This window comes from Anabrus simplex, chromosome 7 (assembly GCF_040414725.1).
Source record: "Anabrus simplex isolate iqAnaSimp1 chromosome 7, ASM4041472v1, whole genome shotgun sequence".
Lineage (NCBI taxonomy): Eukaryota > Metazoa > Arthropoda > Insecta > Orthoptera > Tettigoniidae > Anabrus > Anabrus simplex.
In genome coordinates, this window is record NC_090271.1 from 11,499,126 (window position 1) to 11,524,016 (window position 24,891).

At 39.7% G+C, this 24,891-nt stretch overlaps 2 protein-coding genes across 2 annotated transcripts in view; one reads left to right on the forward strand and one right to left on the reverse strand.

Annotated features, from left to right (window-relative positions):
- LOC136877199 (probable flavin-containing monoamine oxidase A) overlaps window positions 1-21,175 on the reverse strand; it is a 274,217-nt gene extending 253,042 nt beyond the window's left edge. The window contains exons 1-2 of the mRNA XM_067151016.2: window positions 20,992-21,175; window positions 20,633-20,904 (exon numbers count right to left, since the gene is read on the reverse strand). Of these exons, the coding sequence (XP_067007117.2) occupies window positions 20,633-20,904; window positions 20,992-21,175 (456 nt within the window). The remainder of the gene's footprint in view (window positions 1-20,632; window positions 20,905-20,991) is intronic.
- Window positions 21,176-21,570: 395 nt separating this feature from the next.
- The window catches only part of SmB (small ribonucleoprotein particle protein SmB), a 172,337-nt gene continuing 169,016 nt past the window's right edge, over window positions 21,571-24,891 (forward strand). The window contains exon 1 of the mRNA XM_067150614.2: window positions 21,571-21,695. Within this exon, the coding sequence (XP_067006715.1) occupies window positions 21,693-21,695 (3 nt within the window). The 5' untranslated portion in view covers window positions 21,571-21,692. The remainder of the gene's footprint in view (window positions 21,696-24,891) is intronic.

The following is a 24,891-nucleotide window of genomic DNA, read 5'->3' on the forward strand; positions in this document are numbered from 1 at the left end:
AAAATTGAATCGGTCAAAATTACTAAAACTTCGAAGCTAAAAATAGGTTCTCATTTACACAGTGCACTTTACTTCTTGTGGAATTCTCCAAAACAATAGGTTCTCATTTACACAGTGCACTTTACTTCTTGTGGAATTCTCCAAAACAATAGGTTCTCATTTACACAGTGCACTTTACTTCTTGTGGAATTCTCCAAAACAATAGGTTCTCATTTACACAGTGCACTTTACTTCTTGTGGAATTCTCCAAAACAATAATGGTGTAAGGCAACAACACATCTTTGGCATGCTCGGGCAGTTTTACTTTATTACAAGTAACAACTCTCATTATTGTTCCGTATTGAAGATGACGCTAGGCATAGAATCAATTCCTATTCAATAGGACTGACAAGTTTTAATTGTGTTAAAACACCATTAATTTGTTACCCACTGTTATATTTTGTTCACATTTAAAAAATTGTTATCCTGGCATGTTAGTCTTAAGAGGTTATTAACGTTTGTATACTACGGTATACTATATATGGTTAAAAAGGTCCTAAACCATGACCTAAAGGTTGTCTACAGGCTGAAGATGCCCAAATAATGGGTGAAACATGTATCTGACCTGATAAGTCAACATAAATTCATGTAGATTCAAACCACATTAAAAGTGGAAAGTATTGAATAGGTGGTTTTATTATACTGTATTATCCTTGAGATTCTATGCTCAGTTTTACTTTTGCAGACGCGACAACATCGGCGGGGTTGATTGTCCACCAAAAGATGACCACCGGTGGCTTTCCCGCATGGCTTTAGTCACTGGTGCACTCATGTTAACATTGCGAGGAGGAGTTCCATAATTCTCTAACGAATCGTTGAAACGCCAGGGCGTCAAGCTTCATGCCGTGAGATCTCGACAAAATCCAAGTATTGCTCATCACAACGTCTAGAAGCCACAGAATTGGCATATACCATTTTTTGCCTCTGATGTTGATGCGGAAAGTAGATACATTGTTGTCTGTTTGATCTACTCCTCCCGTGTTCTTGTTGTACTTAGAAACAAAATGTGGTTGAGGTACCTTCACAGGTTTTTTCTGCGCACATGAGTACCGCCCAGCTTCTTCAACAGGTTCTACGCCATGCTCGTTTGACAGGATGTTCACAATGTTGTTGTCTTTCCATGTCACAGCCACTATTTGGTCTTCTTTGTCAACTGCACTTTCAAAGTATCCCCTTCCTTTTTTATTCATCGTCTTCTTGTCTGGCAATGGGCAGCTCTCCATCTGGTTAGCCCGAACCGTGCCAGTGCATCGCATTCCTCACTTTTTAAATTCCGCTAACAACTTTGGGCAAATAAAAAATTTATCGCAGAAAAAAGAGAAGCATACACTGTGGTAAAACTTAGATAAAACATCACAGAATTTCAAAACAACGCTTTCCCCTAAGCCAACATCTTTAGAGCATTTTTCGTTAGCTTTTGCACCTTGATAAATAGTCTTGTGCTTCAGTCCCTAGTTGTGACCGACTCATTTTGTCTGGATTGCAGCAATCATCTTCGCTGCCCGAATCGGCGTCTGATATAGGACCCGTATCATCTGGTGGAGTGATAAAAACATTCACTAATGTTCCAGTAATATCGCTGGCAGTCAATACCTCAAGCTCTGACAGAATTTCAGCAGTAGTTAAATTTTTTCGCCTGAAAAGGATGAAATAAATATATTTAAAACTGTAATTTGCTAATTAGTTCATGAATAAACGACTTAAATGTGCTCCGAATGGTTGATATTGTTTCAAAAACACTAAATTAGAACATTTTCTGCCAATCCCTTGTGTTGTAACCATCTAAATGCAAAAATACACTAAAGTACTACGGTTCTGTGGTTTGTGCCCAGCGGGTCGTTTGTGACCCACACTATGTTATTTGTGGTGTATTGTAAGAACCAATTGACATATTGAAATAGTAAAGGCATCTAAAGGTGCGTCAGATATCCCTGAACAACATCAACACACTGAACACTTCATTTTAAAACTTTTAACCACTTTACTCACCAATAACGGCAAGAGCACAATGCAGGCTCCTCCATGACTCAACTAGCTGCGCACAGCATCTGTGTTGTTGTTATTGTTAGAGAGGTTATGGGCTCTATTTTTTCAACCAGCCACAACACTTATTATCGTGATATTACACTTATAATGCGAAATCACACGCAATTATTCTCACTACGAAGGTCACACGCAATTAATCTCACTACGTAGGTCACAAGAACAAAGTTGAGCATCATGTTTATGTACACATCTTAAGTAGCGCGAAACATAACAAAGGAAGTGCTTAGTAGCAAAAAACAGTGGAAGCAGGAGTATGTAACTGTGCGAACAATAAAAAGACAGTAATTTACAAATGAATATGAGAGTCATCCAAATATTGATTGATAGCATGTATTATAGCAGGAGACATATCGGTAAGCAAACAGGAGACATTGGTGGGGGAGAGATTTCTGAAGACTGATAAGACGAGAAATAAAAGCCAGACGAAAAGAATCATACACAGGGCATTGGAATAATAAATTATTTACATCAGCACTCGGAGTACCACATAAACAGGAGTGGGGGGAGAAGTTAAAGCAATGTTTATACAGACGAGTAAAGGCATGATTAAAGCGAAGACAAATAATGTTTGTCATGTGACAGCGAGAATAGTTACTCTTCAAATACCAAGGATAGGGAGGAATACAAGGCTGGATATTATAATAATAGTGACCTTTATAAGAAGCTGATCGAGTAAAATCTTCTTGCTACTGATGATAAACGGAATGTTTAAGAACAGGGTAAAAATCGGGTAGAGGAACTGCAAGTTTAAGTAGGGATTTTCCATCACGAGCAGCTTGCTTGGCGAAAAATCCGCCTGTTCATTCCCATAGATACCTATATGACTAGGGATCCAGACGAAAGTGAGAACCACCCCAGATTGATGCAAGGTATAAATGAGACTTTTAACATGCTACAAATACCAGTTAAAAGAAAGATGAGAGGACATGAGCGACTGAACGGCACTGAGAGAATCTGTATAAATAGCTGCTTTAGGTATAGAATGATGCTTAATGTACATGAGAGCTTGACGAATAGCAAAACGTTCCGCAGTGTAGATAGAAAAGTCATTGGGTAAACGACAGAGTTCAGCAACATTGGTACTGACAATATAGAACGCTGGTCCAGCGCCAGAAAAGATTTTTGAGCCGTCTGTATATATGTTGACGCCAGAATCACTTAGAGCAAAATGTAGTTTTTTAACAGGCCAGTCAACGAAGAACCAGGAATAGAAGAGGAAAAGGAAGATGTAGGGGAGATAATGATAGAAGGGACAAAAAATAAACAGTCAAAATGTACTGAATAAAAGGGAGAAGAAGGAGTGTGTAAGATAGTATTTTTATAGGAGAGAAGAAATTGATATGCATACAACAAAGCAGGCATCTTACGATGGCGGGCCTGTGAAAGAAGGGAGCATTCATCTAATAACTGCAATTTAGGAAGCAATGGGTGTTGAGCCAGGGCAAATCTTTTAAGTAAATATTTAGATGTTATCAGTTTACGCCGAATTGGAAGAGGGAGCTCACTGGTCTCGACAAGGAGAGCATTAGTAGAGGTAGACAACAACGCTCCAACACAAGTTCTCAGGGCTTTAAATTGTATAGTATTTAAGTGGTTAAGAAACGAATCCGGCGCAGTATCTATAACATGCGCACAGTAGTCGAGTCGAGAGCGAATAGTAGCTGAATATAACAACTGAGCTGTGCCAGGGTCAGCACCCCATGATCGTCTAGTAACCGCTTGGAGAATTTGAATATGCATATCAGAAGAATTACGTAACTGAGTAATATGATGTTTCCAAGATAACGAGCGGTCTAGCATGACACCAAGGTATTTATGGGAGGAACAAAAAGGAATGACATGATAATCTAAAACAATTGGCTCAGAATTAAACCTACGCTTAGAGGTAAAAAAAATTGCACAGCATTTGGAGGTGGAAAGTTGAAGACCATGGAAAGTAAGCCATGTAATGACTTGCTCCATTAGCTGATATATATGATGACGACACACATTACTATGGGAATAATAAAGAACTATATCATCAGCATAAAAGAGAATGCAAGCTTTTTGTGTAACCAATTGTTCAAGATTACTCATACACAGGGCGAACAGCAGACCACTTAAAATATCTCCCTGAGGAACACCGGCAGATGACAGACGACAAGGAAGAGAAGAATAAGCAGATTTAAGTGAAAGTTTCCGATACATAAACAAATTACGCAAGATGTGGAGAAAATGAGCAGGAAAACCTTTCTGTGTGAGATTAGTCCAGAGAAGATGAAGGGGTATGGAGTCAAAGGCTCCTCTTATGTCAAGAAAAAAAATAGCAATAAGACAATCTTTACGAATTTGCGCTAATAAGATATCTATAATTAAAATTTTAATAGCATCTTGAGTACAACGACCTTTAAAATAGGCGAATTGATATTTGGGAACCAAATTATAATATTCAAGAGACCACAGGAGTCGTTGAAGGAGAATTTTTAAAAACGTCTTGTGGATACATGAACCAAGGACAATCCCTCGAAAGCTGTTAGCGTCAGTGTGAAGTTGACAAGGTTTGGAGATAGGCACCAAAAAAAATTCATTCCAAGAGGTAGGAACAGAAGTAGTGAGAAGTATATTATTATAGAGAGCTAATAAAGCATGTTTAGCACGTAGAGGGGGGATCCGGAGTATATCACATGATATATAATCAGGGCCTGGAGACGAACTCTTTGCGTTACACAAGGTGGCCTCAAGTTCAGAAAGGTGTATAGGTTGGAGTAATACAGAAAAGTGGGAAGAGCATGGAGACAGGGGGATAGTAAAGTTGGGCACGACATAATCAGGAGTGAGTGAGTTGAGAAAGATAGATAGGAGCTATAGAGGGGTGACAGAGGGTGGAATGTATTGAGAAGCTCGGGTAAGTGAACGAATTGCACTCCATAATTGAGAAGACAAAGTATGAGCATTTAGGGAGGAAATAAAGGATCGCCATGCAGCACAGCGTTTAGGAAGAAAAACTCGTCTAGCGTAAGCAATATGTTGTTTAAGACGGAAATAATGATGGGGGGCTAATGTTTTCCTATATATCTGAAATAAGCGGCGTCGTTTAAGAACAAGATTATGGCACTCTGAGTCCCACCATCGTAAATAGGAAGAGGGACAAGCAAAGTGTGAAGAAAGAGTTTTATAGGGATGCTAAAGATCGAGATAATCTTGTATAAATTGAAAGAGAGTAGAAAAGGACAAAATAGTATCTGAGATAAGCTCAATACAATGGGTAACATAAGAAGTAAAAGATACTCTATCAAAGTGACGGAGGGAGAGAACATTACTAATACATGTAGGAGTGGAAGAAGAACTAGGAAACCTACCAAGACCATATGTAAGAATAATAGGGAAATGGTCACTAGAATGTGTATCAGAAAGGCGATGCCAAGTTACAACCGAAGCCATTGCAGGACGACATAATGATAAATCCACAGCACTTGGAGGAGAGACGGGGGGAGTGAGACGCGTGGGAGAACCATTGTTTGAAATGACGAAGTCGTGCGATTGAGAAGCAGTGAGGAAATAAGAACCCAGGGAAGTATCACTACTGCTTCCTCACATAGAATGATGAATATTGAAGTCCCCTAAGAGGAGAAGCTCGTTATGAGAAGAAAATTGCTGCAAGAATCGACACCATTGAATATGAGAAATAGAAAGATCTGGAGGGCAGCAAAGGTTAATAATGAAAAGGCGATTATATGAGATACCGATAACAAACGTATGGGGTATACAATAGGAGATATGAATACGTTGATAGGATAAACTATGGTGAATAAATAAAGCAACACCACCGAAACCATCACCATCACAACGCTCAACATTAAAGCCATTTAAATAAAACTCAGAGGATGGGGAAAACCAAGTCTCCTGTAATGCTATAATGAAAGGGGAAATTTCATTTACCAAAAATTGTAACTCATACCGTTTAGAAGGAATACTCCTAGCATTCCACTGCAGGATACGTAGCATCTAAAGAGAACATAGTGTTCACACAGTCACGAAGCTGATAAAGTGTATGTGCAACATGTGGCTGGTCCCCTAATAATTGAATAAGTTGTAGAAGTAGTTGATGAATACCACTTTGGAGATGAGCCTTTTGGCGTAGCACAGGGGAACTAGATGATTGAGAAGGAGCTGAAGGTAAACACTGAGAATTACGGGACGTAGACGGAATAGGGGACGGGGAGGATGAAGATGAAGTGGATCGAAAGACCGAAGTATGTGAAGACACTGGAGTTGGTCTGATGATATTAAGATACCCAGACTTATCAAAACTAGGTGTTGGAATGGGATGGGACGTTTCCTGGGGGTTTCCACAGGTGAAGAGGAACTAGTAAAAGGAAGAGGTGGAAAATGATGGGTATTATTGGACATATCAAATTGGGTCGAGGGTATTCTAGCAGACGCCTCAGAAAAGGATATATTTTCTGTACACATAAGCTTTTTAAGGGCAGTTTGCTGTTGATGAGTAGGGCAGTTTGATGAGCCAGTATAATGTTCCTGATGACAGTGAACACATCGGCGAATATTTTCCCGACACTCAGATGTAAGGTGATGTAACGCACAATGTCCACATCAGGGTGACTTAACCTGACAGTTTTTGATCGTGTGTCCATATCGCTGACATTTTGAACATATAATCGGAGAGAATATGAAAGGGTGAACTTCTAAATGCACTTGAAACAAAGAGACATATTGAGGAAGAGTCTGAGAGCGAAAAACAATCTTAACTCTTCCAGTAGGAACGTAGGTCACTCCACTGGGCTCCACAACCTTACGGTTAAGCCGCTTGACCAATTTGACCCACACATCAGATTTGAGGTATTTAAGAATCAGAAACGTTTTTTTTCCACACCACGTATAAGTCCGACACGAAAGATATTGGAACTGGGAATATATGCTTTCAAAGAGTGAGTTGCAAGTATTGAATGACGTAGAAAGGAATTAGCTTGGATCGCGGAACGAAATTCCACCAATAATCTATTTCGTCCTTTGGGCGTTATACCTTTCACAAAAATATCATTATCGTAAAACAATCGCCCAAGCACCATGGGATGTAGCCCACCAATATTTTTCGACTTAGTTGATTCAACAAAGACAATAAATGGACCAAAATGAGCCTGTTGATAAACCTCCAACTCTGCAGGAGGTGGGGGAGGTGGCTGAGCGGCATAGACTGTTGAGGTTGTAAGGGCTGCTGTAATGAATTCATATTTGAAGTGAGATTAATCAAATCAGTTTGCATCGGCACAGCTTCTTCACGACCAACATTGGCATTGGAGGAGGGATCCAGTGCCTCATCTCCTCCACTATCAGTGTCCATCGCCAAAGCTTACACAGACACACACTCGCCAAACGTTCACATACTATTTGTCACCGCAGGCAAACACCAAACTGCAACCAAAAAAACGATCCACACCATACGAGACACATGGACGTACTGCTTGTGTTGTGGTGGGAAAGCTGCTCCAACCAAGGCACAGCAGTGCGGGCAACCTTACTCCACACAATGAATGCGCTACCAACGTGAAACAACAAAAAATACGCTCGGCCTTAAGATCAAGATCGCTAAATTAGGAAAAGACATCGACTTCCTGAAACAATGCATATCTTACAATCTTATGACCTGGACTAGAGTCGAAACCGGTCCCATTTATAGTTACTATTAAATAAGAATGTAATCACTACATTTCTTTCTTTTATGTATTGAATAGGTTGAACCTCTTTTTCAATTATTTAATTTTTAACGATAATTTTTTCTTTCGGGTGGATCGCAAATGACCTGTTCGGCATAAATGGGTTAATATAACCGGTGTTAAAAAATCTAAAATGATACACGGCCCATGGAATCTGGGGGCAAGCTTGCCCGCAGGAACAACATTTTTAACCATGACCTGATCTCCGACTTTTAAAATGGTGGACCTCCGTCCACGATTATATCTTTCTCTAACCTTTTCACGAGAAGCTTCAAGATTGGTTTCAGCCTTCTTCCATAGATGTCTAAGATTATCGGGATCTATTGTCTATGTAATATGTCGTTAAGTGACCAAAGATTAGAGAGCGGTATGTTAGGAACAAATTTAAACATGAGAGATGCTGGAGTGAAGTTTTTTTTTCAAAACGGCGCCCGGCAATGACGATGTAGTGTTTTATCCTCCGAGTAAATTAACTGTAAAATGTGACAAAAAGTGCGGAAAATGTCGAAGATTAGTGAAAAATGGAATGATGTGTGATTCATGTGATCGATGGTGGCATTATAAGTGCAAAAATTGCCCTAGAGACGTAAAAACTAATGAAAATGTTGACTGGCTTTTTGTGAGCAGTGTGTTTGAAATGTTGTAGTTGGCGACGGCGTTGATGATGAACCACTTAAAACAAGCGATGAGGAATACAAAAGTGCATTCGAAATTATAAACATTCTACAAAAGGACAATGAGGCTCTTAAAGTTGAAAATCAAGAATTAAAAGAAAGACTGCGATCGCTAGAATTTGGGACTGACCATTCTTCGAGTGATATACCGGTACCAGTAACAAACTCGAGCACGTGGTGTCAAGTAGTTCATGGATGGCCGGCTAAGAAGAAATCATCAACTGAATTTCCGGAAATAAACATCAGAAATAGGTTTTCTGCCCTAAACAATTTAATTCTGGAAGAAAGTGATCGCGCGCGTAAAACCAAATCATCGCGATCCGCTGCCGTTGCCGTGCCAAGGTTAAAATTTAGGCCTAGATTTCAGATTCAAGACCCAGTTAGGCCCAAATCAGCAAAGGTAGCTGTATTTGGTGATAGCCAAGGAAAGGGAATTGCGAGAGTGATAAACGACGAGAATCTAGCAGCAACCGGTGAAATATATCCAGCAGCTTCTATCAGCAGTGTCCTGGAAAACGTAGAAGAAGCAACTAGGAACTTCGGGAGCGGCGATGCAGTGCTTATCATCGGTGGGACGAATGACGTAGCTCACGACGATGCCAAGAATGTAAGATCACAACTTAAACATACACCAGGGAAGTGTATGTAATGAACGTGCCCCACAGGCATGATTTGAGTACAGACTCGTGTGTGAACATTGAAGTGGACAAGGTCAATACAGATATTGTTAAAATTTGTAAACATTTTTGGAATACTCAGGTTATTGAATGCAGCAGTTTTGAGAGATACTGTTATACAAAACATGGCCTCCATCTAAACAATTCAGGAAAACGAAAGATAGCAAACATTGTTCTAGATTTTATTAATCATAAGATATGTACTGTAAAACAGGCAACTGACCAGGAAAACTAGTAGAAAGAGCCAGCTGTACTTCAAGCCGGCTCAGTCAACTAGAAAGTGAAACTCAGGAAAGTAAGGAATTTCAAGTTACCCAATTGCAACAGTCAAGTTTTAGGAAGGAAGGGGGTCTGAGATTGCTCTTGGTAAACTGTCAAAGTGTAGTAAATAAACAATTAAAATAAATAAACAATTAAAATTCGGTACATTGATGGAATCTTATGACACTGATGTGGTGATAGGAGTGGAATTGTGGTTGAGAGAAGGGGTGGGTAATAGAGAATTATTTCCAGAACGGTACACAGTCTATCGTAGAGACCAAGGAGATGAAAAGGGAGGGGGGGTGTGTGTGTTTATTCTGGCGAAGGAAACTTATTGTTCACATGAATGGTTTACCGATGAAAGGGATGAAATATTAGGGATAAAATTAGTTTGTGATAATATGAAGGAGGTGGGAATTATAGGAACATACAGGCCTCGAAGAGAGGAAAGAGACATGGAAATATTTGAGAAAATAATAGATTATACTCATAAAAACAATAATAATGATATGCCTGAAGTTGAATGGAATGGAGCTGCAAGTGTAGCCCATGAACAGAAACTGGCAAATAAGTTAATTTTGGAGGGAGGATTTACACAAGTAGTACAAGAACCAACTCGTCTCAATAACTTACTAGATGTATTCTTGGTTAAACCATGGGAAATTGTTGATAAAACTGAGGTAATTGAAGGAATAGGAGACCATAAGGCTGTAATAATGGATGTAGGACTCGTACCAAAACGGCTTAATAGGAGGGTTACACAAGACAAGAAATTGTACAGAAAAACTAAAGTTGATGAATTTGGGACTTACCTTAAATCACAATTCAGTTGTTGGATAAGAGAAGGGAGTAATGTGGATACACTTTGGGCTAAATTTAAAGGAATCATTTGGGAAGGAGAGAAAAGATTTGTACCTGTTAAGAAGGGTAAAATGACCTCAGACCCTGTTTATTATACAAAGGAAGTAAGAAAATTAAAAAGAAAATGTAGAATAGTAAACAGGAAAATCAAAGAGGGTAGGGAGAGTAGAGAAACTAGAAAACAGCTAATGAGGAAACTGAATAGAGTGAAAAAGGAAGCAAAAGAGAATTATATGAATGGCATACTTTAAGAGGGTATTGACTACAAAGGGAAATGGAAAAGGCTGTATTCATATATCATGAATAAAAAAGGAAAAGGAATCCAAATTCCTACAATGGTGGGAGAAGGGGGTGAACACTATTTAAGAGATACTGAAAAAGCAAACCTATTTAGTAGGGAATTCAGAGATTCAGTAGATGATTGTCAGGAGTTGAAAACCGAAACAGAAGATAGAGAGGGAGAGACACAGAGGGAAACAAGAAGCTTTTCATTCACAAATGAAGATATTTTCAGAGAAATCCAACTGCTTCAGCAAGGAAAAGCAGCAGGAAGTGATCAAATTACTGGGGAGGTATTAAAGACAATGGGGTGGTACATAGTGCCTTATTTAAAATTTCTCTTTGACTATGTCATAAATAATAGTGTAATACCAAAGGAATGGAAGGAATCTATAATCATACCAATTTATAAAGGAAAGGGTGAAAAAAGGAAACCGGAGAACTACAGACCAATCAGCCTGACCAGTATATTTTTTAAAATACTGGAGAGTTTAACATCAAAGTACATCAGAGGGATATGTGATGATAAAAATTGGTTCATGAGGAGCCAGTATGGATTTAGAAAGAAACTTTCTTGTGAGGCACAACTGGTGGGATTTCAGCAAGACATATCAGATCAATTGGATTCAGGAGGTCAGTTAGATTGCATAGCCATAGATCTTTCCAAAGCCTCTGATAGAATGGAACATTTAATATTATTAAAGAAATTGGAGGGAATAGGATTGGACGTAAGGGTTACACGTTGGATAAAAACATTTCTAAATTCAAGGGTTCAGAAAGTCAAAGTAGGAAATAATGTATCGCAGGAAGAGAAGCTTGGAAGGGAATTGTACAGGGTAGTATAATCGGTCCGTTACTTTTCGTAATATACGCAAATGATTTAGGGAACAATATAACATCAAAAATGAGATTGTATGCAGATGACATAATTGTTTATAGGGAAATAATTAACACTGAGGATTGTTCAGAATTACAAAGGAACCTTGAAAGTATCCAGCAATGGGTTGAAGAAAATAATATCAAGGTGAATGGAGGCAAATCAACTGTTACAACTTTTACAAACAGGAGCTTTAAAACTGAATTTGAATATACTTTGAATGAGGTAGTCATCCCAAAAGATGGCAAGTGCAAATACTTAGGTGTGAGATTTGAAAGTAATTTGCACTGGAAGAGTCATGTTAATGACATTGTTGGGAAAGCATACAGATCATTACATGTCATAATGAGGCTACGTAAAGGATTCAATAAAGAATTAAAAGAAAAAAGTTACTTAAGTATGGTTCGTCCATTATTGGAATATGCAAACAGTGTTTGGGATCCTCACCAAGAATATCTAATAAAAGAAATAGATAGTGTGCAGAGGAAAGCAGCAAGATTTGTAACAGGGGATTTCGGGAGAAAGAGTAGGTAAGGGTTATTCTGCCCGAAGGCAGGTCCGAACCTCCGCAGAGGTGCTCCTGAGCCGGAGTTTACGTGCGGTAGGGTGGCCAGTTCCTTTCCGCTCCTCCATTCCCTTACCCCCACCAACAGCGCGTGGCAACCCATCCAACTCCTAACAACGCCCAATGTTGCTTAACTTAGGAGATCTCACGGGATCCGGTGTTTCAACACGGCTATGGCCGTTGGCGGAGAAAGAGTAGTGTATCATAAATGTTAAAGGAATTTGGGTGGGAAACTTTAAGTAAGAGAAGGGAGAAAACTAGACTTATAGGATTATATAGAGCCTACACAAGAGAAGAAGCATGGGGAGATATCCGTGAGAGGCTTCAGTTGGAAAATAATTATATCGGCAGGACAGACCACAAATATAAAATTAGAAGGAATTTTAGCAGAAGCGATTGGGGTAAATTTTCATTCATTGGGAACAGTTTACCAGGGGTAGTGTTTGATCCTTTTCCAAAATCTGTACAGATATTTAAGAAGAGAATAAACATCAACAGAGAAAATAAATGAAGTGGTAGAGGGCATTCGACCAGTGCAGGTTATCGTAAATAAAAAAAATGTGTGTGAAAAAATTAATTTCATCCCCTGGTCTAAGGAGTTTGGACAGCCAAAGTAGGGGACTGCCTTTAGGGGTGAAGTACAGTGGGGACTTCGAGGGCCCTGGGACCGCTACGGTAGCTGTGAAGGCCCTTCAGGAACTCTGAAAAGTGGTGGCAAAAGGTTTTTTTTTTTGCTATTTGCTTTACGTCGCACTGACACAGATAGGTCTTATGGCGACGATGGGATAGGAAAGGCCTAGGAGTTGGAAGGAAGCGGCCGTGGCCTTAATTATGGTACAGCCCCGGCATTTGCCTGGTGTGAAAATGGGAAACCATGGAAAACCATCTTCAAGGGCGCCGACAGTGGGACTCGAACCCACTATCTCCCGATTACTGGATACTGGCCGCACTTAAGCGACTGCAGCTATCGACCTCGGTGGTGGCAAAAGGGGGCTCTGGTAAAGATGCAGCAAGTCGTTATGCTACTTAGGTTCCAGAATGGGTTTAAAAATAAGTAAATAAATGCAATGTAAAGTTTAATCTTATGCCAGTTGTATAGTATCATTTGAAGTAATTCCACATACTGTATATCAGTTGACTATATTTGTAAGTAGTACAGGAGATATTATAAGTAGAATTTTGTAAACAATATAAATTTATTACGGATGAGCTGTGTGTTTAATAGAAAAAATTGTTAGCGTGAATTGTATAATATTGTATTACAGGACAATTTTCTTCTCTTGTTAATTTAATATTTAGTGCTTGACAATAATGTATTTTAGTGTACCATTTGCAAATAAAGAGATTTTGATTTAATTTGAACTTGTGGGACTCATGAACTGCCGAATTTAGAGCAAAAGCTAACCAATGGAGGGAAGTATCCCACCTGGAATGATCTTCATGATGGAATGCAATTAAGGCAGAATGGAGATTACAATTAACCCGCTCAGCCAGAGACGGTTGACTGTAATAAGCAGAAGTGGTTACGTGTGAGAGAGACAGGTCGAAACAGAATTTTGCAGAATAAGTTAGATGTGAATGCCTTAGCATTATAAAATAAAACATTTATTGCAGCAAAATAGCCATACATTAGTGAGGGGTGTTATAACAATTTAACACTTGCACCATTGGACGCATAGTCTCTGATTGATCTACTCCTCTTGTTGTGGAGTTCTAAGTGATATCGTTCACATACCTCTCCACATAATGTACACTTGTATGAGTTTGACGGTTCGTGGTATGTTGTGTTTTCGCAGATGACATGGTGAAATCCATGTACTGCAAGTCTTGTAAACACTTGCCTCGTCTCAAAATTTGCTGCTGCATTATCAGAAACTATATATTGACAAGGACCAAAAGAAGCAAAAATAGTATTTAAACAAGATATTGTAGACTGAGCGGTTGCCAGCTTAGTCGGAAATAACCAAGAAAATCTAGTGAAGCCATCTTCACATACCAGAATAAATTTATTTTCATTCCCCTTGGATTGTGGGAAAGGTCTGATGTAGTCTACATATAGACGTTCCATGGGGTGAGACGCTTGGTGAGATGACAATAGTCCTAGCTTAGTGGACAAGGTGGGCTTACTAAGCAAGCAAGCTTTCACCATTTCTCTAATTTCACTGTCCATACCTTTCCAAATGAACATCTCTTGGATATTTTCCCGAGTTTTGAAGATGCCTAAATGCCCCCCTAATGGGGTCTCATGATAGTACTTGAAGATCATAGGCACAAGCACAGCTGCAACCACGACTTTCACCTTTTGATTGTGCCCCGAAAGGCAACATAAAACCCTGCTCCTCAACACATAAGGGACGACATGCTCCCCAGAAGAAAGGGTTTCCATTATAGGAGCCAGCACAGGATCTTCACGTTGATATTTTTCAATATCCTGAAATAACATAGGGGCATCAGTTAGAATGACATTAATACCCGAAGGTATGGGCGTGGGAAGAAAAGAACTATCTTCCTGTTCAGTGGTCTCTACTTCATGAGAAAACATGCGGGTTAGTCCATCCGCAACTACATTTTCAAATCCTCTAATATGCCTCACATCAAATTTAAAATAGAAATCCTGATGGCCCAGCGAGCGATATGACCAGTACGACATGGCCTAGCTAATATCCAACTTAAGGCTTGGTTATCCGTTTCTAGGTCAAATTTGACATGTTCCAGATAGAGGCGGAACTTCTCTAGTGCAAACAAAAATGCCAAGCCTTCAAGTTCATAGATGGAATATTTGGCCTCTTGAGCCGATAAAGTCCTAGAAGCATACGCGATGGGTTGCATTCCGAGTTCTATTTCCTGAAGCAGGACAGTGGCAACTACCGATGACGAAGCGTCTGTTTGAACAATGAATTTCTTAGAGAAATCTGGCATGGCTAATGCAGGGGCGTTACAAAGAGCTAGTTTCAGATCTTCAAAAGCGGCTTGCTGAAGATTCAAATTTGACACCTTTCCTACGGAGTAATTTCATGGGCGCTGCTCTGTTAGTGAAATCAGGAATAAATTTCCTGAAGACATTCACCATGCCTATAAACCTGGCAATGCCTTTGATGTCCTTAGGAGGTTTGAAATCACAGATAGCCTGAGTTTTGGAATGATCAATCGAAACACCATCGGGCGACAGAATATGCCCTAAGAATGACATGGAAGGTTTAGCAAAAGCTACCTTAGATAATTTCACAGTCAACCCAGCCTTACGAAGGTGATTGAGTACTTCCTTTGGATGATCTAGGTGTTCTTCAAAGGTTTCAGAAAATACAATGATATTATCGAGGTAGTGATACAGATATTCAAATTTGATGTCCGAGAAGACCCTATCTAGCAGTCTAGTAAGAACAGCTGCCCCCATGGAGAGCCTGAAAGGCACGCAGTTGTACTCATTCAAGGTCCAATCCATGGCAAAAGCCGTTAGATGTTTCGATTCTTCAGGTAGAGCGATCTGGTTATATGCCTGATTAAGATCAAGGATGGTAAAAAACTTGGCTTTACAAAACCATGAAAAACAAGAGTGAAGATCAGGAAGGGGTACAGATTGTAACACCACCTTATGGTTCAAAGCCCTGTAATCAATCACAGGCCTGAAGCCACCTTGCGGTTTCGGAACAAGAAAAATGGGCAATGAATACGCCGACCTGGAAATTCTAATTATTCCATCCTTTAACATCTGATCGATGATTTGCTTAAGAGCCTTCATTTTAGGTGGGGACAGTCTAAAAGGCGGAAACCTAACTGGAATCGAATCTGTAACCTCAATCTTATATTTGATAAGGTCAGTAACACCAAGAGTATCAGAAAATAAATCAGGAAAGGACTGACACAACTTACGAATACTTTCAGCCTACTCCTCAGGTAGATGTCTAAGATCTAACAACATCTCGCCCTGGGTAGGCGAAACAGATGAACATGACGCAGAATTACATTTTAAAAGAGCAAATTTGAAGGTGCATGACTTGCTCTGAATGTTGAACACAAGACCTGTAGAAGACATGAAATTGGCCCCCAATGTTACAGGGCAAGACAAGCGTTTAGCAACAAATAACTTCGCTTTCCAGGTAAACTTCGAAATACAAATTTTAGCAAAAATGAAACCTAAAATTTCTAATGGAGATGAGTTAGACGAAACACATTTAACAGAAGAGGAACTATAGTCCGGAAACTTACAAACAGTTTATAATTTAGAGTACCATTCAGCCGAAATTATGAAACACACACTCGCTGAGTCTAATAGAGCAGTGACGGGTTGATTGTTTACTTCAATTCTAAGGCATGGTACAAATGCAGGGGTCTCTGCCGCAATTCTGAAGCATTCTCTGGGGCCTTCAAACGATAAATTAGAAGAACCTTCACCCTTACCAGAACCTTTACTGGGTTTAACAGGAGTTGAGCCTCGGGAAAGTGAACATGTTGACTCAGCCGATGACACTAGTCATTTCCTATTATCCGGTTTAGCAGATGTAGCACCAGAAGTTGAACAGGAGGGGGTGCTGTTGAAATTAGTGCAATTTATGGTGAGGTGAGTAAATGAGCCACTTTTAAAGCAACCTTGAGAAGAGCCTGCTCCATTCTTCGTCCCACTCAATTTTATCAATGGCATTTATTGCGAAGATGTTCAGTTGAACCACAAGCATAACATTTGCGGGTGATGAAAGATCGGCGAGGTGGAGGCCGAGAGCTGTTAGAGGATGGAGGGGGCTCCTTAGCAACTTGTAATGTGTCGGCATTCCTTACTCCTTCTGCTGACACAGCCATTGTCTCTAATTCAGAAAAGGTTTGAGGACGAGATGCAAAACATAGATAAGACCTATAGGGCGGAGAGATGTCTTAGAGAATCATTTGCACTATTTGATCTTCGGAGAAATGAAGAGCGAAAACCCTGGTGTAGAATTTAATATCTTGGATGAAGTCTGCAAGTAGAATTTTCGGATCAATAATTTGAAATGGCATATGGCTTTTAGTGCCAGGAGTATCCGAGGACATGTTCGGCTCGCCAGGTGCAGGTCTTTTGATTTGACGCTCGTAGGCGACCTGCGCGTCGTAATGAGGATGAAATTATGATGAAGACGACACATACACCCAGTCCCCGTGCCAGAGAAATTAACCATTAAGGTTAAAATTCCCGACCCTGCAGGGAATCGAACCCCGGACCCCTGTGACCAAACGCCAGCACGCTAACCATTCAGCCATGGAGCCGGACGGATCAATGATGACATTGCTCTAGCCGGAATAAAGTTTGCCAGGAGGTGGGCGTGGAAGTCTTCTATGGATGATCGATCAGGTATGGCTTTGACTATTTTGTCCGATAGGATGCCTACGGAATATGGATACATATAATTTGAAGTATTTGAGAATGAGAGAGGGAAAACACACTAGTGCGTGATCTTGAAATTCTACTAAGACCCTTAGAAAGGAAATAACTTCATTAGTGGAGTTTACAGAAAATTTAGAAATTCCCTTAAGCAACATAGTCAATGGATGAGGCAAACTACTGAAACCGGGTGACATAATTGGCGACAGCACAGAAGGTTGAGAGGTCTCAAACACAGCATTATTCAAAAAGAAAGGTGGAATTTGTCTAGGATGACCAGACTCAGTTTCCAATGGAGCAGATGTTTGCTGACTTGCCACAGATTTCCTACTTTCAGTAGATTTACTAGGATCGTCCTCAGTAGCTAAGTTTATCGAAGGGACTTGGTCGGTTTTGGGAGCAGCGGCCGCAGGCAACAAATGACTCACTCTATTAGACATATCCGAGAGATGTTCAACCAAATTGCTAGCCTCCTTAGCATGAACCTTCTTCAACTTTAGAGACAATACAGTAGGTCCCTAGCTCTATTGTAAAAATGGAACAGTCTAGCCTGTATTCGTTTAAGTTGGTTAGCAGATGGATCGCTCACTTCAAAGAAACTAACTACGGATGCTAGCTCGGTGGTATTGTCTGTGATAGTGGATAGAGCCTCATCAATTTCTTTTTTCCCAAATCTTAGGATACAGATAAGCAGTTCTAAGGATTCTTTGCGTTTGGCAATATCTGCCACAACCGTGCCTCCAGACTGGACCTTTCTAATGAGGAGTTCATAGATCAATTCCTCCTTGTGCAAGTACCCGGGAGCGAGGACTTCGCGAGGACCAGACATGTTGACAGAAAAATTACTAATTTGGAAAATTTCCAGCAATCGAGAAAATACTTAAGAGTGCGGAGCTGATCCAAAGTTTAGCCATAAAAAAGGGCTTAAACTAGACACATTCAACCACGCTCTGCTACCACTTGTTACCGGGGTTTCGTGGATCACAGAGAGAGGTGAAAGAAGGTGTGGGCTTGAATGGATCTAACTACGATATCAAAAATTAATTTAAAGCTTTAAATAAAGGTTATGTTTCTTTTCAAATTTCAAATGTAACAAGCTTCTTCACTAGGTGAAGAAAATAAAAAGGTCAGGTACAATAACAATTTTGATACAAGAATTAGAAAACCTCAGAATAGGGAATTTAACAGTTTTAGGCTTCAAGCTCCAAATTTACAAGTTTACAATGACGCTGATGTGGCGTTCAATCAGACACAAATTTCCAGAGCACTTTGCTCCAACCGTTACAAATTTATGGCCTTCCAAAGGCACCACTAGTATCACACAAAAACCAGAAAGACTTTACAAGCTCTCCGAATTCAACAAAGGAGACTGGCTCCCAATTTCTTACAGCCTACTCAAGGCAACACTACACAAAACCTTACAATCTCTGGCCTCTCTAGGCACAACCTACAATTTACAATACCTTTACACAGGGGTATCTAGTTCCCATACTACTGGGCCTTCGTGAAAAGGAAGAACACGTTAATATTACTGGCCCAAACTCAAAATGTATGGAGGCGTACACAAAGTATAAAACCCTAATTGGGCTTGTGGCCTGAGGATACAGAGGCTATTCCCAAGCTAGTGAGGTGACTAGAATGAAAGGTTAATTTAATGCATTACAGGAAAGAAACGGTTACAAAATCGTAGTCACATCAAGATAAATTGAAGGGGAACTCGAGAGGGTAACACACTCTCTATCCCCGATTTACAGTTTAAGACTTTGTGAAATTTTACATGAAAAGGAAGGAGTTTACATTTTAGAAATCAAACGGTTACATAGTTAAAGTTTAGAACCTTCCCCTCGGATAAGTTTGCGGAGACAGCTACAAAGATAGAAAAATGGTGGCCATTACCTGGGCTGATTTACTGCCTGCCGAAGGATGAGGCACCCCGCCTCCTGATTTAACACACACACACTCAGTAATTCGACGATCAGTAAGACAAGGTAGCTTGAAAAAGCCGCAGCTTATATACCTGAGGGGATGATTCGAGAAGACTCTTGACGAAATCCGGACACACCCTCTCATTTTTATTGGATAGTTTAAAAGTTACAAGAAGCCTATTATTGGCTGAAAAATAATTACAGAAAATTTCTCATTGTCCAGAGTCAAAGCTGGCGGGACAAAGTTTTTGTTTTGTGATGCTGGCCTAGTGAAATAGAATGGAGCTGCTTATGGTATAATCCGCAGTGAAAGGATTAAATGTCGGAGGGATTAAGTGTCTGAGCGTCATAGCTAGGACAAGATAGCTTCTTTAATGATTGTGAAGTGGAGCCGTGGTGGCACGCCATGTTGGTGCCGGTACGTGCTGGATTCTAGAGTGTTGTTGAAAGTTGTGTTGGATGGAGTGGAAGTTATCCGATGTGTCACTGAGAAGCTACTTGTGTTGGCTGACATGTCTCAAATGGAAATGGTAATAAATTCCTAAATGTTTAATAATTTATAATGTATTGAATAGGTGACATAATAAACCCTTTAGCACCCTATATTGAGGTGTACCTCCCGGTACAAAATCTATTAAAGAAACTTTTTAAAATAGTTTATGTTAGTTCCACCTTGCCAATACATTTGAAATGATTGAAAATTATTTATTTATTCATTCATTCATTCATATATGTTTCAGACACAATATGCATTCCCTTCACTGAAACATGTATGAATGAATAAATAATTTTCAATCATGAAAAGTGTATTGACAAGGTGGAACGAACATAAACAATTTTAAATAGTTTCTTTAACAGATTTAAGTGGTATGTTCCGAGCTGTCGGTGGAGAGATGGTGTGGAATAACATTAGTAGAAGAATAAGTTTGAGTGGTGTCTTTAAAAGTAGGAGAGATCACAATATGAAGATAAAGTTGGAATTGAAGAGGACAAATTGGGGCAAATATTCATTTGTAGGAAGGGGAGTAAGCGATCGGAATAACTTATGAAGGGAGATGTTCAATAAATTTCCAGTTTCTTTGCAATCATTTAAGAGAAGGCTAGAAAGAGAAACAGATAGGAAATCTGCCACCTGGGCGACTGCCCTAAATACAGATCAGTAGTGACTGATATGAACACACTCTTGTACTACTGTTCAGAGCTGGACTTTGAGTCTCCTGACCCATCTCATTTGAGAATCTGCTGGCTATAATTATACATCAATACATTACAAGGACTATACAACTACAGTACCTAGCTAGCCTACTATTACTTGTATGACAGTTCTAAATTGAAGAATGTACCGCTACTGTATCTTGAGAGCTTACCTGAAGTATAAACTGGTAAAGCTCATACTGGCAATACCAAGGTCCGAAGATAGGGAAACTCTGGAACTTTTGCCAAACTGGAGCTCCTGCTTGACCTACTTTATATCCTTCTGACACATTATGAGGGTTTCGGTACGTCTTCAGACGAAGCTCATCTAGCAAGTTGAGAATGTAATTTTGTTCTGAATTAATCCATTGTCCACCCAAATCAATATTTTCAGGATTTTTTGCTGTTTTAGCTGATACTGTCAATATTCTTCCACCGATCCTTTCTGAAAATTAAATATTATAAAATGGTTAGCAGTAAGTTACATGACTTGGAAACATGGCCAATGATATCACTTATAATCAGCTCTAACCTTTTGCTTCAAGCACAATGACTCTCAAACTAGAATCTCTTTTGGATATTCTATATGCAGCTGTCAATCCAGAAAGACCAGCACCTACAACTATCACATCTGTTTCATAATAGCTAGTGACACTGTCGCTTTTGAAGAAAGACATATCATTGCTGCTGATGCTAGTAAGACCTCTATAAAACATATCTGAGGAAGTTCACCTGAAATTCTACTAGCAACAATCCATATGTTTTACGAATATAATTAATTATATAGTTTCAATAAGAAGATAGATATTGACTATTCCCTTTCAAGTTGCACCCACAATCGTACCCCAGTTTAGATTTAGAATTGTTTGGACTTGCCGCAAAATTCGACAGATTCTGACTTCGTTTTTTTCCTTCTTTCGGTATAGCCAATGGCAAGGGTGTGAAATATATCATTTTGCCTTTCAAGACTTCGGTACATGAACAAAGAGGAAGCGTCCAAGTTTTATAATTTAAAAAAAATGTTCAGCACCTCGCAAGTTACGGAAGAGCTTTAATTTCAATAACAATAAATGAATATCCTAATTTGATAATAATCATCCTTCTATGTTGGCAGACATGGTATTAAAACAAGCGGCTTTTGCCAATGCCAAGCCTATGCTGAGTTGTGTTGGTTACTAATGTTGATGTGTGTTTGAATTTTGTGTCTGTTAATCGGGTAACATCTGCTTCAAAATGGTATTATTTTATATTTTAACTGTTTACTTATGAACTTTAAAGTCTTATTTTTGCTTCTTCGAGTATTGTACTCTTAGCTGTTCGTGATAACATATACAATTATTGCTCGTTAGGATTAGTGTATTTTGTTTGATACCCTTCTTTATTTCGATTTAATACTTGTTGTCGTGGTCTTTTCTCATTTTTATATATACAAACTTGTTAATATTTCAATTACTTTTGTTTCTTTTGAATGACAGGTGACGTTTGTTATTCTTGTTAAAGAGTATTTCCCATAGCCGGTGACATTCAATTTTGTTTATAGTCGCTTGTTTTGTTCAATTAAATTGGACAAAGAAACACCCTCTAGGTTATGTGAACTAAATTTCATCTCCTTTTTTCTACAATTAGGACTGGCATAATAATAAGATTTAGTTTCTAACCAACTTCAAAGCACAGAATAAAATGATCAGCCCCCGAAATGCTTTCTGGGAAGTTTCGACATTTTTTTCAAGAGTTTTCCACTGCAAACTAATTCACTTTCATTCTTGTTTGAGAATTGTATGATGGTTACACTGATGTTTTGTGCTCCAGAACCAGAGCTGCAGCCAAGGAGTATGATGAGTATATCCTCTGTAGATATCCAGTCTTATACCGCGGCCAAAACCAAAATGACCCTCGAGGCTCTACAGTAGGGCCCACGAGAGTTGAAGTCTGACGTTTAGCGCCACCGGCGAGAAAATGTTGACTAATGCTGCTCGAAAATGGCCTGTTGCTATGGCAACGATAACAGAGTTGCAACATTTTAAGACGCTATCACCACGTGGGTTGGCTTGCTCTCAGTCGATTTTGTCATTCATATTCTGACTGATTTCTTTTCTCGATGAAGTATCGTCTTCCTATTGTGTTTATTATACCGTAGTTTGTTCCTGAATTGTACAGGTACCGTTAACAATCGGAGTTAAATAATAAAAAAGCTGTTAATGTAGGTAGTGTTGTTCTATTCTGTGATTACCATGTGCATTTGTTGAGGTTATTGTCAGAAACTGATGATTTTGTTAGCGACTATGAAATATTTTATATATATATCGATAATGTCGGGTTCTGTCTTAAATGTTAGAATTATTAACACGAGCTTAGGAACCGGTCAACCTAAATAAATTGCATTAGGCCTAGGCCTACATGTTTTATTAAACACTCAGCCTGTCTGAAAGGGTGGTAGGCCGCAAATGGATGTAACTATGACAACGCAGCGTACTTCGTAGTTACAGCTTTCGCCGCTCACCTGTCAGACTTCAACTCTCGTGGGCCCTACTATAGCGACCCCAGAAATGGAAAATTTTACTTGGAATTGCTTTTTGAGGAGAGATGTGTTCATTACGATGTCTGGGAACACACCATCCCGCCCACAGAAGTATATTATACTTTTATAACCTAATAAAGAGCAGCACCCCCTATTGTCCATTGCTAAAGTAGCTACTTGCAATCCTATTGGCCAATGTGAAAAGAATGTGACATCATTGCCAAAAAAAATGATAACTAGATTGCGTTACCAATCCCGGCTGAATAAAATCACATTTAAAAACACCATGTAAAGGAAACAATGTGAAATAAGTTACTCAGCAGCAATAATTTTATATGAAACTTACCTTAATACAGCGGCAGCAGCAGCCTTAAGGAATTCATGCACTCTCGTGTCTGGGGGGGGAAGGAGCTCTTAAGTAGGGATTCACCTGTAACCTTAGGCAAATTAGAATACACTCTTATTCCCTAGAGGATGCTAGAGACCTGTAAGCGGCAAAAGTTCAGAACAGCTTACATTTTCTAGCGCTACACATCCAGGCGCGATTGCACTGTCATTTGTTTGTCTCTCGCTCGCTTCTCGCGAAGGACTTGATCATGCGGTGGACAGTGCTGCCAACTGTTCATATATAGAACTAGTCCTAGTGGAGCGGCGCTACGTTTGAATTTACGAACCTCGAAGCCATTGGTCTGGATTGGTTATGCTGGTACGTAGTTATTACAAGTTGTCCATTTCATGACCGTATCGATGTTTAATCAAGAAGTAAGTGTAAATAACCACCTAATCGATACTTTATTAATGCTGAAGAGGACCACTAAGTGGTCGAAACATGTCCTGTAAGTTTTAATTTTATTCAATTTTGCCTGAGGCATTAATAAAGTATCGATTAGGTGGTTATTTATACTTACTTCTTGGTACGTAGTTAGGCGATGTACAATGGCGCGTGATAACTTCTGTTAGGTTATAAAAGCAAAACTACTTCTCGGGGACGGCGGGTGGGTTCTTAACTGTCGCAGTGAACACATCGCTCCTCCACAAGGTATTCTACTTAACATTTCCAACATATTGCATCCTTAGAATGCTATAAATGTAATGTAAGTCTTACTGAATTTCTACCCTGTAAGCCGCTTTGCAGCCCTCAGACCTTTGCTTGGTCGCAGTCAATGGTTTTGTCACAAACCGGACCTAACTAACCCAAACCAGTAGTTTGGTCACTGGCCGGACCTAACCAATCCAGACCATTCGCTTTCTCATTGACCCCAAATATGAATTAATTCAGCTTTTCCACACTTTGCAACATAGACAACACTGCTATCGCTGTACAGAATGCTAGAGACCTAAAAGACACTTTGCGCCCCTAATCTGGGGGTTTATGCCCCCACACCCCCCTTTGCTTGGTCACAGTCCAATGGTTTTGTCACTAATACTTCCCAACTAAACAGGCTGACATCATTGTTGACCACTCGAACACATACGTCCTCAGCAAGAAAGCCGCGAGAAGTAAACAGACGGCAGTCATTCTGGGCGCAGCTGTATGTAGTGAATATTGGGTAGCATGGCATCCAGAAATGACAAGTGTAAGCTGCAGAAAGTTAAGTATAGGCCTATCCCTTTAGACCCTACACACACACAGAGAGCGAAAACCTAAGGGAACTGGGAAAGTGTGCTGCAGTGTTATAGTATGCGAAAACTTTTCTTGATCCCTGAACTCCCTAGTGCTGAATGGGAACTTGGGATCAAGAAAAGGTTCGCGTACCATACATACTCGTGGAATGTGTGGTTAACTGTTCTACACCGAGCTCGATAGCTGCAGTCGCTTAAGTGCGGCCAGTATCCAGTATTCGGGAGATAGTAGGTTCGAACCCCACTGTCGGCAGCCCTGAAAATGGTTTTCCGTAGTTTCCCATTTTCACA